The 17979-nt window shown below is 40.0% G+C and overlaps 1 protein-coding gene across 5 annotated transcripts in view; it reads left to right on the top strand.

The window, feature by feature from the left end:
• The first annotated feature begins 7374 nt into the window (after positions 1-7374).
• Positions 7375-17979, top strand: part of C2CD5 (C2 calcium dependent domain containing 5) — an 82854-nt gene continuing 72249 nt past the window's right edge. For 2 of the 5 annotated variants that reach the window (XM_007449377.1, XM_007449375.1), the window contains exons 1-3: positions 7479-7546; positions 7664-7782; positions 17666-17752. In XM_007449377.1, the coding sequence (XP_007449439.1) occupies positions 7693-7782; positions 17666-17752 (177 nt within the window). In that variant the 5' untranslated portion in view covers positions 7479-7546; positions 7664-7692. Of the gene's footprint in view, positions 7547-7663; positions 7783-17665; positions 17753-17979 lie in introns of those variants that run through there. The other 3 variants (XM_007449379.1, XM_007449378.1, XM_007449376.1) reach the window with 2 other exon arrangements.

Here is a 17979-nt window from a genome sequence, read left to right as displayed (position 1 = left end):
TAATTTTTTTTTTTTTTTTGAGGTACGCGGGCCTCTCACTGTTGCGGCCCCCCCCGCTGCGGAGCACAGGCTCCGGACGCGCAGGCCCAGCGGCCATGGCTCACGGGCCCAGCCGCTCCACAGCATGTGGGATCTTCCCGGACCGGGTCACGAACCCGTGTCCCCTGCATCGGCAGGCGGACTCTCAACCACTGCGCCACCAGGGAAGCCCCCTAGCTTTACTTTTTAAGGTACATTGTACACATTATTGGACAGCCCCTCTAACAAAACGAAAATATTGGAAGTTAACAAAGGGGTTGGGAAATTATGTATCAGTGTAATCCAGTCAATGTTACAGTCAGTGTCTTTGTGAAGATAATGGCCTATAGCAGCGGTCCCCAACCTTTTTGGCACCAGAGACTGGTTCCGTGGAAGACAGTTTTTCCACGGACAGGGGGTGGTGGGGTGGGATGGTTCAGGCTGTAATGTGAGCGATGGGGAGCGATGGGCAGTGGCAGATGAAGCTTCTCTCGCTGGCCTGCCGCTCACCTCCCGCTGTGCGGCCGGGTTCCTAACAGGCCTCGGACTGGTACCGGGGGTTGGGGACGCCTGCCTATAGGATCCTAAAAACTCTCAGTGCCACGTAACTGGCAAAGGAAAAATAACGTAAATACAGTGTTGAGTTAAAACTTTTAAGGGTCAGGTTTATAACTTGTAATGAACTGAGGTGAATTGGGATCTATTTCAGTTTGTATATACTGAAATGAAACAATTCATTAGAAAAACAATCCCCTTGAAATGGAACAATCTAGCACTAGGTGACAGGGTTAACACAGGTGGAGAATCATGGTTTGACTTGAAACAAACCCAACAAGGCAAAAATTAAATAAAAAACCCACTTCTGACTGATGCCCTTCTCTTTAAGTTCTGAACATTTTTACTTTCTTATATGAAGAAAAGGGTCTGACAAGAATAAAGGGGCATCACCTGGTCTTTGGCAAAAAATCCCCTAAAATAGAGTGATGCAAATATATTCGCTATTTAAAAATATCACTTTGGCTGCTTCACGGTGAATGGATTAGAGGAAAGCAAGAGTGGAAGTGGGGATGCTAGTCATCCAGGTGATAAACAATGGAGGAAAGTAGATGGATTTGAGAGATGTTTAGGAGTTATAAACCATGGGACTTAGTGATTCACTGTATGTCAACGGTAAGGAAGAGGAAGAGTCAAAGGTAATTGTCAACTGTGGCTAGACTTTTCCAGGTAGACCTTAAGTACACATAAATGGAAAATCTCTCAGCTTTGCAGTACAGACACTAATAAAGGGAGCTTGTCCTGGTGCTGGCACGATAAGAAAGTCAAGGCCTTTAGCCTGCTATTTACACTTGCATGACATGGCTCACTGAGTGCATTGTTGGTTACTGACACAAAGCAATGGGTTCCACTTTAATAATCTAACAATCTGGAGCACATCTTACTCAATGTGGTAAGGATGCCCACCATCCACTGGGCTTGGCTTCATGAGATTCAAGGAAACCAATGGGAAGATGAGCCTACCTAGCTGCCTATTTGGCTCATTTTTATCCTTTATGCAGCTGATTTGCTGCTTTAGAAGTGAATCAATGCAAAAGTAACTGAACCGAGTTCAAGTTGTCATTTGTATCTACCCTCAATCTTAAACCAGTGAGTCTCTGGCTTGAGCACTTGACTAGGCATCTGGTTACGCTACTGTTTGAGGTGGGGACCATAGTGGAAAACTGGGCCTTTTATTTTGCTGCTGTTGTTGTAACTGCTGTTGCTGCAGCTGTGTGAGAGGTAAAGAAAATAAATTCCGTTTTGGAGATGTTGACTTCAAGGTCACTTTGATATTCCAAATGGAAATAGGAACTAGGCAGTTGTATATATGGGTCCAGATCCCAGAAGAAAGTTGTGGGCTAAAGATAAAAATGTGAGAATCCTTAGCCAAACAGATAGAAATGGAAATTATGAATATGAATGAGATCACCTAGGGAGAGAGTATAGTTAGAAGAGGAGGAAGAACGGGACTCTGAGAGAAACACGTTATTTGTCAAGGACAGAGAGCAGGCTGAGAAGACAGATGTATATAGCAGAATAGGGAAGAGAAGCTTGGGAGAGTGTTTCAAGGGGAACGTGATCAACTGTCCAATGCTACTGAGAGTCCTGTAAAATGCAAACTGTCCACTGGACTTAGCGAGCAAAGTTTATTGATGGGCTTAAGCGAAAGCTGTTTTGGTATAGCGGTGGTAGCTAAAGCCAGATAGAAATAGTTTTAGGAGTGCCTGGGACGTGAGGAGAGGACACCAAATATAGACAACCCTTGAGAAGCTTAACTTTGAGGGGATGGAAAGAGATGAACAGATTTTAGGAAGCCAGGAAAGAAGAGAGAGCAAAGTAGTAATAGTGTATGTGCTAAATGTTACGTAAATTTAATTCCACAAACATTTGTTGATCACATGAGGGGCACAGGGCAGGGAACTGAGAATTGCAAGATGAGAGAGTAGAAAGCAGTCCTTCCCCTCAAGGTGCTCAAAGTTGAATAGGGTAGAGACAGCTAAATAATTATGTATAAGGACAATGCAGTAACACATGTGCTACACACAGTGGTAGCATAGTATGTCTATTACAAAGAACAGGGAAGACATTTGAAGTCACGTTTAAACTGAGTTATGAATTCTTAATGGTCTTCTCGGATGACTATGAGAAAGGTATCCCAGGCAGAGAGAAAAGCATCATTTACCGGAAAACTGCATACAGCCTTTAAAGAATATGGGTTCTTGGAATGGCATTGTCTAGATATAAATCCTGCCTCCAAAATTACCAGCTCTGTGACTTTGGGTAACGACCGTACCTTTGTCAAGCCTCAACTTCCTCATCTATAAAATGAAAGCTGATAATTCCTATGTCAGATTTTTAGGGAGGCATAAAAGCTGAGATGCACTGAATTCAGCAGCTGGTACGCAGTAAATATTCAATATATATTAGCTCTTGTTATTACTGTAGGATCAAAAATGCAAAAAGTGTGGCAAGGTATGAAGCTAAAGAAGGTAATCAGGAACCAGATCATGATGGATTTGTCAGGAAATTCAGCATTGTTCCCAGCACTAATGAAAAGAAACTGGTGCAATTATTAGAAGACAAACTGAAGTCAGCCTTAATTCTACCAAAAAAAAAAATCTTCAGGAAGCATCTTAATTATAATCTCCTGTTGATGAAGCCTAAGGCAACAGCTATGTACAAGTACCTCTCAGGCTACTAATTAGGAGGCTGAACTGCTAACCTCTAACTGTGCAATTTGCAATTTTTTTTTTTTTACATTACAACATCTTGTAACACAATGTATTATTTTTCATTAAGATTGTTGCTAAACTTCAGTTTTCTAATTCTTCTCTTTATATTTTTTGGTATCTAAAAAGAAAAACTGGTAGTATGGCAATGCTTTGATTTCAGTAAAAAAGCTCTTTCACCTCTACCACCAAAACAAAACAAAACACACTAGGATTAGCTGATCATGTACTATAGCTGACCTTGAGAGTATGGTAAGGGCATTTTTTTTTTTTTTCTGTGGTATGCGACCCTCTCACTGTTGTGGCCTCTCCCGTTGCGGAGCACGGGCTCTGGACGCGCAGGCTCAGCGGCCATGGCTCACGGGCCCAGCCGCTCCGTGGCATGTGGGATCCTCCCGGACTGGGGCACGAACCCGTGTCCCCTGCATTGGCAGGCGGACTCTCAACCACTGCACCACCAGGGAAGCCCTGGTAAGGGCATTTATAAGTGTAGGGTTAGACTCCATAAAAAAAATTGCAGGTAGATCTAAAGAAATTTGCATTAGAACTGTGGTCTCTATCCTTTTGTCATAGTTTGGATGGATAAAGGTTTCCCTAGTCCAAAAAGTCAGTGGTTTCTCTTTTAGATTTTTATTTTGAGGTAGTTCAACTTCTCACTTATATAAGCAATATTCCTTCTGTAAAAGAAATTTTTGCTTTGAAAAGATAATTCTGGGTCACCACTGCCTAGAGTACTTAATTTAACCCATTGAGTAATTTTTTAAAATTTTTATTTATTTTTATTATTATTATTTTTTAAACAAATCTATTTATTTATTTTTGGCTATGTTGGGTCCTCGTTACTGTGCACGGGCTTTCTCCAGTTGCAGCGAGCGGGGGCTATTCCTCGCTGAGGTGTGTGGGCTTCTCATTGCGGTGGCTTCTCTTGTTATGGAGCACGGGATCTAGGCACATGGGCTCAGTAGTTGTGGCTCGTGGGCTCTAGAGAGCAGGCTCAGTAGTTGTGGTGCATGGGCTTAGTTGCTTCGCAGCATGTGGGATCCTCCTGGACCAGGGCTCGAACCCGTGTCCCCCGCATTGGCAGGGGGGTTCTTTACCACTGTGCCACCAGGGAAGCTCTTTTTTTTTTTTTAATTGAGGTAAGATTGGTATGTAACATTACATTAATTTCAGATGTACAACATAATGATTTGATATATGTATACACCACAAAGTGATCAACACAGTAAGTCTAGTTACCATCCATACAATTGACCACTTTCACCCATTTTGCCCACCCGCAACTGTCTTCTCCTCTGGTAACCACCAATCTTTTCTCTGTATCTATGAGTTTAGTTTTGTTTTGTCTGTTCATTTGTTTTCTTCTTTAGATTCCACATATAAGTGAAATCATATGGTATTTGTCTTTCTCTGACTTATATCACTTATCATGATACCCTCAAGTTCCAGCCATGTTGTCACAAATGGCAAGATTTCTTTGTTTTTTTTATGGCTTTGTTTTTTTTATGGCTATTCCACTGTATATACATACACCACATCTTCTTTATCCATTCACCTATCAAGGGACACTTAGGTTGCTTCCATATCTTGGCTATTTTGTAAATAATGTTGCAATTCAAATGCATACATCTTTTCAAATTAGTGTTTTTGTGTTCAGCAAATACCAACAAGTGGAAGAGCTGGACCATATAGTAGTTCTATTTTTAATTTTTTGAGGAACCTCCATAATGTTTTCCATAGTGGCTGCACCAATTTACACTCCCACCAACAATGTACAAGTGTTCTCTTTTCTCCACATCCTTTCCAACACTTGTTAAGTCTTGTATTTTTGATAGTAGTCATCCTAATGGGTGTGAGTTGCTATCTCATTGCAGTTTTGATTTGCATTTCCATGATAATTAGTGATGCTGAACATCTTTTCATGTACCTGTTGGCCATCTGTATGTCTTCCCTAGAAAAATGTCTATTTAGATCCTCAGCCCATTTTAAAATCAGATTGTTTGATTTTTTTGCTATTTAGTTGTTTGACTTCTTTATACATTTTGGGTATTAACCCCTTATCAGATATATGATTTGTATTCCCATTCAGTAAGTTGTCTTTTAATTTTGTTGATGGTTTCCTTTGCTATGCAGAAGGTTTTAAGTTTGATGTAGTCCCACTTATTTTTGCTTTGGTTACCTTTGCTTTTGGAGTCAGTCTAAAATTTCAATGCCAAGACCTATGTCAAGGATCTTACTGCCTATGTTTTCTTCTAGGAGTTTTATGGTTTCAGGTCTTACATTCAAGTCTTTAATCCATTTTGAGTTAATATTTGCCTATGGTATAAGATAGTAGTCTAGTTTCATTCTTTTGATGTAGCTATCCAGTTTCCCACTGTATATTCTTGGCTTCCTTGTTGTTAGTTAATTGACCATATATTTGTGGGTCTATTTCTGGGCTCCCTATTCTGTTCCACTTATCTGTGTGCCTATTTTTATGACAATATCATACTGTTTTGATATATAGCTTTGCAGTATAGTTTGAAATCATGGACTGTGATACCTCCAGTTTTGTTCTTCTTTCTCAGGATTGCTTTGGCCATTTGTGGTCTTTTGTGGTTTCATACAAATTTTAGTATTGTTTGTTCTAGTCCTCGAAAAATGGCATTGTAATTTTTGATAGGGATTTCATTGAATCTGTAGAATGCTTTGGGTAATATGGACATTTCAACAATATTAATTCTTCCAACCCAGGAGCATGGAATATTTTTCAATATTTTGTGTCTTATTTCTTTCACCAATGTCTTATAGTTTTCAGTATACAAGTCTTTCACCTTGTATTAATTTATTCCTAGGTATTTTATTCTTTTGGATACAATTATAAATGGGATTATTTTCTTAATTTCTCCTTCTGATAGTTGGTTATTAGTTTAAAGAAAGCAACAGGTTTCTATATATTGATTTTGTATCCTGCAACTATAGTAAATTCATTTATTAGTTCTAACTATTTTTCCTTGGAGTCTTTCTTTATACAGTATTATGTCATCTGTAAATAGTGACAGTTTTCCTTCTTTCCTTCCAATTTGGATGCCTTTATTTTTAAAGTTAAAAATATCATCCTGATATCTTCATTTGGGAATTTTCCACTCCTGATGAATCCAGTGGTATAATCTTTTTACTGGAATGGTTAGTGCTGATTTTAGTATCTGATATGGCACGTATTGTTATTTCTACTTTTGATGCATGGTATGGAGTGATTTGTGTTACCTCTTGCGTATGTGTGTTTCAACTTCCCTAATTTTTTTCTGATGGTCTGAGCTTATAAATTAGGCCTCATTTTAGCATGTTTATGTATATATACAATTGGGTCGATTCTTCAAGATGTTTAATCAAGCTTATCTGGTCCAATTAGTCGAACACAATTTCCTATGATAGGAGGTCCTGAACTACTGCCAGCATTGTAGGTCTTATCTTTAGGTTTGCAGATGTTTAATAACCACACTGAGATGATCTAAGAGTGCAGGGCAATTTCTTTCAAGCAGTGGCTTTGGATTTCGAATTTTTTTGGTTTTTTTCCCCCAAAGATCTACCTTAACATCTGTCACCCAGTACACGTGTGTATGACTGAATAAACAGTGTTACTGCAGAATACTTACTCGAATATTCAAGATGTTCCTGAAATTTTTCACTCTGTTTCAGATATAAGAAAAACTGTACCCTTTCCAGGTGGAAACCAGTTAAGCTTATTTCACGAACTACTAGTGGGTTGTTAAAGGTAGACTGAAATCGCTCCTCTAGCAGTCTCCGCTGCTGCTCCTTCTGTCCCAGCCTTTTGGAAATGCATTGCAGAAGTTACCGAGCCGCAGCTGCGGTTCGTTCCTAGAGGGTGGGCAGGTTTTCTTCCTGGGAAGCAGCAAGGCGCCAAACTACAGCCCCAGACTCGGTGGATGATGCGGGGCTCGACCCGTTTCTCTGCCTACCAGCTTCCTCGAAGTCCGTCCCGCCTCCTTTATTTGCTCTCCGCGAATTTAGTGCCTCCCAGGAGAAGTGGGCCGAGCGCCGAGCGATCGATGCCTCCTCCCCGCCCTGGGAGCCGCCATTTTGGGGGGAGGAGAAACACGCGTATGGGCGGCTGCGGGTCAATGGGATGTTGACTGGCTTCTGCTTCTCTTGCCAGCGCTGTGGAGCCGGGGCAGAAGCCTCCACCGGGGTCGCTCCTCCGGCTGCCTCTCCGGAATGAGGCCTCAGTTCCCTCGCAGGACGGCTCCCTTTTTCTTCCGAGAGTAAGTGGCGGCGCGGCGCGCCCCCGCGCGCCCTTCGCTGTCAGTTACCCCGCGCGCTCCAGTCTCTTCGCCGCCCCAATGGGCGCTCGGCTCAGACTCGCTTGTTTATTTCTGCAGGAGTCCAAGGAGAGACCGAAGCCGAGACGATGCCTGGGAAGCTGAAGGTGAAAATCGTGGCCGGGCGCCATTTGCCGGTGATGGACCGAGCTAGTGACCTGACTGATGCCTTCGTGGAGGTTGGTGCAAGGTCCTGCCCCTCCCAACACAGGGAGCGCCGAGCCCTGTGAAGGATCTTAGTCACCTCGCCCGCAGCCTCTCAGCCTATTCCCCTGTCGACCGCCCTGCTGGGTGCAGTGCTTGTACAGCCCTCCCTGGAGGGCTGACTGCCGAGACTGCAGCCCATGTGATAGGAGCACTGCTCGCAGGGGAGGCTGTTACTGCTCTGCCTGCAGGGTGACCCTGATGTCAGGACTCCTAACAGGCCACCTGCCAGTCAGGATATCCCAAGGTGTGACCACGCGGCCACTGAAACACACACACACACACACACACACACACACACACACACACACACACACACCCTTCTTTGGGGGGGGGAAGGTAGCTAGCTTTTAATGCTAGAGTGATGGAGATGATGTTAAAAAAAAAAATTGTCATGATGAGCCAGAGCATTAGAACGATAATCATTTGGGCTATTAATGTTTAGAGTTGATAGATGCGTGATAATATATAGCCTGATTCCATATCAATATAAAATATTGTTGATGTTCCCTAAAGATTCTCTGACCTAATCAGACATTGCCATTGCAGTACTCAAGCTCAACTTCATTTTTATGTGAGAAACAGTTACTGGGTGTGTTCTTGGGCCAGATGATAGGTCATGGGGATACACAGATTGCCAAAGCCTAGTCTTTGCTTTCCAGTATCTCAGAGACTGACCCACACAGTTTAGGTTAATAAATAATAGCTAATACGTATTGAGTCTCATTATTGCCAGGTCTGTGCTAAGTTTTTTCAATTCTTAGTCCTTATAACAGTCCTGCTATTGTATTATTTTCCCATATTGTAATTGAAGTACCTGAAATACACAGGTTTTTTGTTTGTTTGTTTTAATATCACATGGACTTTTGTTTCCAAGCAATATATACATGTAATCAATTAAAACATATCTGAAAGGAACCATGAAACCTGAGAACTGCTATGGGGACTTGCTGGTACATAGGAACCTACCAAATTCAGGAAACAAGGGAAGATGTTCTGAGATAACATTTGCGTCGTCAACCTCTGTTGACTGTTTTTACAATTAAAAATATTTTATAACTTAAAAAAAAGCCTAGGAACAGTAAATAATTTTCCCAAGGTGTCTTAACCTTGTAAATCTCCAAAGCCTAGTGGTTTGTTAATACACGGTGCAAATACTGCCTCTCCAGACAAGATGATGAGTGTTTCTGTAGACTGTGGAAACTTAATTCTGTCTCTGAAGGTTTAGGGGAGGCTTCCTAAAAAAAGTGACATTTGAACTGGGCCTTGTAGGGTACCCAGGATTTTACCAGGCAGAGGGAACATCAGAGGCACAGAGTGGCATACATGGTGTGTTAGGAAACCATCTGAGTTTGGGATGTGTCTGGAGTCAGAGCGGATGTGTGCGTAGTGGAGGTTGTGAGGGATAAGGCTGGGAAGGTAGGTTGGCGCCAACGCCCTTTTCTGTGTTTTTTGTAAATAGAGGGTAAACGGGGGAAGTTCTTCAAGCAGAAATGAAGTAAGATCATGTTTGGATTAGGTTGTTTCTTTGTAGGATGACTTGAATGGTGATGTTATCGATGGACTGGATAGATGAGAGATGAGGCAAGGAGATCAGTTAAGAAGGTGGTAAAATTACCCAGACAATATGTGCACGTTTAGAATGGCAATGGGAATGGATTAAAGGGGAAAGATTTGAGGGACATTTCTTAGGTAAAATTCTCAGGCCTTGGTAACAAATGGCTTTTGCTGGTGAGGGAGGGGTTGGATTAAAGGGTGACTCATTAATTCCTTCTTTCAACAAATAGTTACTGAGTGTCTGCTCTTTGCCAAGCCCCATGCTGGTCACCGATCTAGCTGATGCATATGTAACGGTGAACAAAATAGACTTGGTTCCTGTTTTTATGGAGTTTATATTTTGGTGGGAGAGCCAGACATTAAAAAGTAAAGAAAGAGTACATTTATTTATTTATTTATTTATTTATTTATTTTTAATTTATTGGCTGCGTTGGGTATTCGTTGTTGCGTGCGGACTTTCTCTAGTTGTGGCGAGCCGGGGCTACTCTTCACGGGCTTCTCATTGCAGTGGCTTCTCTTGTTGCGGGGCACGGGCTCTAGGGAGCGCGGGCTTCACTATCAGTAGTTATGGCTTGTGGGCTCTATAGAGCGCAGGCTCAGCAGTTGTGGCGCACGGGCTTAGTTGCTCCGCAGCACCTGGGATCTTCCTGGACCAGGGATTGAACCTGTTTTCCCTGCATTGGCAGGCGGATTCTTAATCACTGCACTACCAGGGAAGTCCCAAGAGTACATTTATAATTACAAGTTATGATGAGTGCCATGAAAGAAAACGATAGAGAATCTCAGGAACTTTAGGTTGAATTATCAGGGGAGGTCTCCGAGGAAGTGCCAGTTAGGCAGAGACCTGTGGACGAGAAGGAGCTAGCTGCTCAGGGTGTGTTTGTGTGTGTGTGTGTGTGTGTGTCTGTGTGTGTGTGTGTCTGTGTGTCTGTGTCTGTGTAGGGGAGGGGCCGGGCAAAAGAGGCTGGAGGATAGGAGAGTCTCAGCAGAGGGAAGATCCTGAGGGTTTGCTTTGTTTTAGGAAGTGAAGGAAGATGTGTGTGCTGGCATGTAGTAAGTGAAAGGGAGAGTGCTGTAAGGTAACGTTGGAGAGTTAATCATGGAGCCAGTTGTGCAGGATCCTAGAGGCCATGACTGATGGTTGGATTTTATTCTCAGTTCAGAGGGAAGCATTTGTTGAGATGAGCACTGTTCTTGCTGTTTGCAGAATGGACTGCAGAGGGGAAAGAGCTGAAGCAGGCAACTAGTTAGGAGATTCCATTATAGTTCAAAAAAGAGGCAGTGAGGATCAAGGTGATGGTTTTGCTAGTAGAATGGATGGATTCCAGATATGCTTTGAAGATAGACAGTAGAGGATTTGTTGGTAGACTGGAGTAGGGATCAGGGAAATGGAGACTGAAAGGTGATTCCTAGCTTTCTGGAGTCACTGGGGCAATTTTCTCACTCTCCATAGGGTTGAGAGAGATTGAGTGGGTTGAGAATCATCTTCCATTTTGGCATGTTAAATTTGAGATGTCTTTGGTTCCTTTAATTGGAGTTGTCAAGGAGAAAGTTGGATTTGTGAGTATGGTGTTTCAAAGAGAGGTATGAGTTAAAAATAAGCTCACACAGGCCAGCGCTTCTCAACTCTGTGAGACGCGGTCCTGCCTTTACATAGCAGGTATTTTGAAATCTTCCCTTTACTATCTTGGCATGATATCTATAGCTAATATAACCTATTGATGCCCACAGTTTAAAAATATCAATATAATGCTCTAACTGTAATATGGTAGAGAAAAGTATTTTTTAATGTGTTTCAATATGGAAGTGCTTGTTAATGACCACAGAAGACATGAAGTAATCAGGTTGTGCCCATGATAGTTACTGAGCCTTTGTATATATCAGATACTATACTGGCTGTTGTACAGCATGCTGGGGATAGAGCAGTGAGCAAAATGAAAGTTTCTATAGTCACGGAACTTAGGTTCTAGTGGGAGGAAGGAGTTAATCAAAAAAATAGTTAAGTAAGAGATAAAGTATGCTAGATGGTGAGAAGCTCCCCATGTGGAGAAAATAAAGCAGAATTCAGGATAGGAAGTACCTCACCTCCATGTAAAATCACGTGAACATGACTGCTCCTCTCACAGAGTGAGACAGTTGTGTAGTTTTGACATCTCGGATGGGCCTTCACTGCCATTGGTTATCTGATTTCCCCAAATACACTATAGTCAGCTCATGGGAAAAAAAGAGAGTTGTCCATTAATTTTCACAGTGCTTGCATTTCTTGACAGTTAATGTGTATTAAAACCCATCATAATATTCTATCTATAAACCTGAGTTAGGATCTAGGTAGGTTTTTTGCCCATGTGGCTATCTGGTGTGGGTATTTGAAAGTCATGACATGAGACAAGTCTTCATTGTTGGGGACTGTCTCTTGAATTGCAGGACACCTAGCATCTCTGGTCTTCCTTACTAAATACTATTATTATTCGTCCCAAAAACGAAATTTTTGAAATTTAGAAATTATTTGTCCCTAAATTTGTAAAGTTTCTTTAGAAGTTAGTTCTGTCCCTTTTGCAAACCATTGACTTAAGGCAGAGAAGAGGGAGCGAGAAGACGGATGGATCCTTGAATGAATATGACATTAAGAATTTATTAGAGGTAGAGGACTAGGGGAGGGAAACTGAGATTGTTAGCCAGTGGGTGGGAGAAAAATCCAGAAAGTAATGTCTCAGAAGGCAAGAGAGGAAGTTTCTAGAAAGAGGAAATCCTCAACTGTCAAATGGCACTGAGAGGTCAAGTAAGGGGACAGAGAAATCACTGGATTGGACAACATAAGGATGTTAAGGGTCCTGGCTTGAGGAGTGTCAAGGACGGAAGCCCATACTGTAGTGATTTAGAGGGTTAAAGTACATGGGAGTAAGGAAGTAGGAGAGGCGTGAATAGGCAGTTGTTTCAGGAAATATGGCTGTGAAGGGAGAGGAGAAATAGTGTGTTATTTGGGGGGAGTATGCAGGTTTTAGTACTTAAAAAAAATAAGATGGAAGATATTAGAACATATTTGTGTGCTAATAGGAACAATCCAGCAGAAAGGGAAAGATTAATGCATGAAAAAGGGGATAATGAAGGATTACAATATAATAAAGGGATAAATTTTGTGATATGGGATAAAGGGATAAATATGTGATAAATAAAGAGATAAATTAAAAATAAAGGGATAAAAAATAAAGGGATAAATTATGTGATATGAAAGATTTCTATCTTTCAAGCTGGGGTTGAAAGATGGTGCCATTTCCATAGGCAGAGAGGAAAAGGGGGCATTTTTTGGGTGAAGAGGATAAATGATAAAAGCAAAAGGAAAGAATATAGCACATGTAATTGAAGGGAGGGTTCTTGTTAAATAGAAGTGGGAAATAAAATTTGGCTGGGGGCTTCCCTGGTGGCGCAGTGCTTGAGAGTCCGCCTGCCGATGCGGGAGACGCGGGTTCGTGCCCCGTTTCGGGAGGATCCCACGTGCCGCGGAGCGGCTGGGCCCGTGAGCCATGGCCGCTGGGCCTGCGCGTCCGGAGCCTGTGCTCCGCAAATGGGAGAGGCCACAGCAGTGAGAGGCCCGCATAACGCAAGAAAAAAAAAAAAAAAAAAAAAAAATTTGGCTGGGTAGAGAGGATGTGGATTACTAAGTGGTCTGAAAACGATGGGGAGAAGTCTGTACAGCAGATGCTCTCTTAACCAGTTTCTATTAACTGCCTCATTACAGTGCCCAATGCTCTGCATTTCTGCCATAAACACATTCTTGAATACCCCATACCGTTAGATTATACTCCAGTGTGCCTGCTTCTCCCATCAGTTGGCTGATATGCTTTACCAAGAGGCAGTTGCGTTTATTCCCTAACCTATTTATGCCAACACTATTTGTTATTGTTATTTATTTAAATCTTATACAAATCAGTGAAATAAGTGGGATAATGAAGTTGATAATGCTGTGTAAAGCATTATGGATACAGTTGCTAAAAATTGCTCTTGAATTAGATGAAGATTGTAAAAAATCTAGGATTCTCTATCCATAGTTATTTTACCAGTGATTTTTAAGTTTTACCACGTTTTAAAGAAACCCAGACTGGCAAACACAGATGATATGTTATGAGAGACTGGCAAACACAGATGATATGTTTTGGTTTATGCAAAAAAGATGACACAGAACTGTCAACGGTGGACCCTTACTCAAAGAAGAGGCTTCAGTCTTACGATAAAAGATAGAGGAATGAATATTTATTTATATGTTTTATTTGAAAGTGTTTACTGTTTGTATCATTTTTAATGGTTATCTGATCTAACCAGATTATTTGATTGACTAATCAGATATTGGTCCTGATTGCGTTGGGGTTGAGGGGATTTCTACTATATATGATGTGAGGAGTTTAGGAAGCCAGTGAAGACCAAGTAGTACTTAAGGATGATTATTGTGGGAATCTCCAGGATGAACAGGATGGGATTATGTACAAGGGGAGTATTAATCAAAATATATCCCAATATTAATGTGCATGTTACAAACTGTTCTGCTAAACTACATTATCATTTTGTGTTTATCCAGGAGCCTTTGAGGGAACAGGGAGAGGAAAAGAAATTAATATTTAATGAGCATTTTCTACCAGACATTTTGCTAAGTCTCTACATACATTATCCTGTTTAATGCTCACAGCAACTCCCCTTTACAGAGGAGGAAGCAGCTTTAAATAACAGGTTAAATAACTTTCTCAAGGTAATTCAGCTAATGAGTGGGGAAAGAGAATGCGTTTACCTTACTAGGGAATCTTGTTAAAATCCCTGATGTTCTTTAACTAAATTGTAAGGCATTCATTTAATTGCTGAGTAATAAAATCTCCTTCGAATTAAATAAGGCCAAATGAACTCTGATTCTTCTTTAGTAGAAGGGGAATCACCACAATGTTGGCAAAACATACACTCTAGTCTTTTTCTTCTAAAATCTTGTATTTTGCTTGTTTGTTTAGTTGTGGGGACTATCAGATTTTTACTATATCTAGAATGGACAGTTGACCAAAAAAAAAAAAAAAAAAAAAATCACAGTATAGCACTACATTATAATGGGACAAAACTGAAGAGGGCTCTGAAATCATAGCTTAAGAAATAATATGCTGTTTTTGACAGTTTAGCCAAACTCCTTAAGTACATTTGGCTTTTGAATGGTTTTGCATGCTTTTATGAATCCTAACGACATTTTACTTCAAATAAAGCAGTTTTTAGGTAAATTAAACAATAAGTATTTCTTTGATATTTTGAATATTGAAATGTAATGAAACTAGTTAAGTAAGGTTTCTTAAGTAAGAGCAGATTTCTTCCCAGGTTACTTTTTCCTTGTTTCATTTCTTTAACATTTGTGATTTAAAGTAAAAAAAAAAAAAATTATGCAAGTAATACAGTTGGCCCTTCGTATCCCTGGGTTCTACTTCCTCGGATTCAACCAACTGCAGGTAGGAAATATTTGGAAAGAACTTCCAGAAAGTTCCAAAAAGCAAAACTGGAATTTGTTGTGTGTGGTCGCTATTTACATAGTATTCACATGGTATTTACAACTATTTACATATCATTTACATTGTGTTAGGTACTAAAGAGATGATTTAAAGTGTATGGGAGGTTGTGCATAGGTTATGTGCAGGTACTGTGCCATTTTATATGAGGGACTTGAGCATCCACAGATTTGGGTATCTGTGGGGTGGGGGGATGGGTGGGAGGAGTCCTGGAACCAATACCCGTGGGTACTGAGGGATGACCGTACATGAATAGCTCCTGTTAGAAAAGATTCAGATACTCAAGTAAAACTTGAAAGCCCTTTACTTCTTACTTACAACACTATACTGTGTTGTCTACACCCTTATCAGTCCCTTCAGAGATAATTGCTGTCACTTCTTTGGCATGTATTCATCTACTCCTTCTCTCCGGCTTTAAAAACAAAAACAAAAACTTTTACATATCATATTTTTAAAAACAAATGTAACCATACTTTTTATATTCTACTATTTGGTTTTTTCAGTTATTATGCCATTGACATCGTCCCCTCACAGTACATGTAATCAACTCCATTCTTTAGTAGGGAGCATGTGATTTATTTAGTCATTTTCTTGTTGTCACTAGGTTTTTGTATATCTTTTGGGAAGGGGCCATATATGAAAGTACTTCAGGAGAAATTCCCGGCAGTGAATCCAGAATTTTATAACTGCATCAAAACAGTTTTTGCCATTTGAATTTTATTTTAATTTTTGATGTTTTTGAGTTTTAAATAAGCCATTTAAAAAATAGGTAATATATGTGCATGGCTCAAAATTCAAAAGGTACAGAATGAGTCAGCCTCTCATCGCCTTTCCTTTAACCAATCTGTCTTGTTTCGTTTAGTGGCTGCTGTTAACATTTGTTGTATATCCTTCCAGAAACAATCTGTGCATATATAGGCATATATCATGCCTTATAACATTTTGTCATTTTTTTTCCTCCACAAAGAATGCCGTACACACTGCTCTGCAGTAGAGGGATGTATCTTGGACATTGTTCCATACTAGTGCACGGAGAACTGCTTCGATCTTCTGTATAGCACTGCATTGTGTGGCTTCCCCATACTTAATTTAGCCAGTTCCTGATTGATGGACTTCTAGGTTATTTCCAGTCTTTTGCTACTATAATGCTGCTTATATATGCCATTGTGCACCTATGTATGAATTTAAAAGGTATAGGCATTTAAAATTTTGGTAAGTGTTGTCAGACTGCACTTTGTGAAGATTGTTCTAATTTGCATTCACAGCAACAGAATATGAGAGTGCCTCATTCACACTGTTTTTTCAAACTTTTTGATCTTTGCTAACCTGAGTAGTAAAAATGTCGGTTTAGTTTGATTTCTCTTAGTATGAATGAGGTTTTCAGCTCTTGATATACTTAAAAGACATCTATATTTCCATTTCTTTGAATTTCCTTTTTTTGGCTGGTTTGTTGATCTTTTTCTTATTGCTTTGTAGGAACTTGTTAGAAATTGAAGAAGTTAGCTGTTTGTGACATATTTGGCAAATCCTTTTTCTCACTTTCTTATTTATCTTTGACTTTATCATATTCCTTACCATGCAGGAACTCATTATTTTTATGTAATTTCTTAAACCTTTTCAACCCTCTGACCAAACTGCCTAGGTACCAAATGGTTGGTATCATTCCTTGATAATTCAAATTGCATGATAAAATAACTAGAAAAACGTACAGAAGATAATAACTATAGGTTTGGGTATTTTGCTTTTAGAACATTTTCTGGACTGATTAAACATTAATATCTACAAGTATTATAATACCAATAGTAGGGTTGTAGGTCAAGAAGGAAAGGAGATTTCATAGATTATCTGATTAAACCAGCATTTCCTAAGTATCTACAACATGCAAAACTCTTTACTGGGTATCGGGATAAACCTTTAATGAATTTTGAGGTTAGAAAAGATACTTAATGGTGATAACTGATAGAGTTAGGGAAGAGCTTAGAGAGATCAAATTGAGGAAAGGTGAAACCATCTAGGAAGTAGTTTCTTAACTGTTTTGCTCTTAAGCTTCCTGACCGCTTCTCAAGTCCAGCCTGAGGTTTCACAATCTCCATTCTTTCTTAGAAGCAAGTCCCAGGGATTTAGCTTCCTTTCTGCCTTCTTCCTTTTCTTCTTATTTACTTTTTGCATTTTGATTTAGTATCTGCCAAGACTGGCTATGAAATAGGGTAGTCTCCCCATTCCAACCCCTTTTATTGTACCTGAAGATAGAAACATAAAACCCTTAATGACCATAGTTTATTGCTGATCACTGTGTATGCACAGGTCAGGATTTAAAAAGTAACAAATACTGAGGAAGTGAGAAAATATTAGGATATGTTACTAAGTTCTTATAATAATGGGCTGTAGTTCTGGATTCCCTTGATGAGATGGTAAGAGTCAGTTGTCCTTTCTACCTTCTGATTATATTTTGCTGGTCCTCCACCCTTAAGACTTTCCCCTTTTGTCTGAGCTCCTGTTTAGTGAAGGCCATGTGATTACTTTCTCCACACTGACATAATGGTCTGATTTTAATTTCCCTGTAGAGCTAGTCAAGCAGAACAGTGGGTGATCCCTTGTTCCAGGTGTAGTTTATAAACTTGCCTGGACCCATCCATACTTTCTTGCCTTTTGTCTCAGGGGATAGTTGTCTTTTATCCCCTTCATGGTTAATCCTCCTATTGTTTAGCTGATGTTAAATTTTAATTTTATTCACATTTTTAATATTTTTATTTGAACTGTTCTTACTTGTTTTTAGGTAAAATTTGGTAATACCACCTTTAAAACAGATGTGTATCTCAAGTCCCTCAACCCTCAGTGGAACTCAGAATGGTTTAAATTTGAGGTAAGTTTTTAAATGTCAGCATTTTTGCGTGTGTATTTTTGAGGTGACCCTTTTTTCCCAGGAATGATTGGACTACGTTTTATTTCAGGTATAGTAGTTTTCCTACACCATAAAAATATTTCCTAAGAATATTGAGTTTTCAAAAAATTATGTTATAGTTCAGAAAATATTGTATATGAATAGAACCCAGATTAAAAAGGTATTATATTATTATATAGTAATTTTCT

The sequence above is a fragment of the Lipotes vexillifer genome, unplaced genomic scaffold (genome assembly GCF_000442215.2).
Source record: "Lipotes vexillifer unplaced genomic scaffold, Lipotes_vexillifer_v1.1 scaffold135, whole genome shotgun sequence".
Taxonomy (NCBI): domain Eukaryota; kingdom Metazoa; phylum Chordata; class Mammalia; order Artiodactyla; family Lipotidae; genus Lipotes; species Lipotes vexillifer.
Note: the sequence above shows the minus strand (reverse complement) of the source record. Positions and strands in the feature narration are given on the sequence as shown.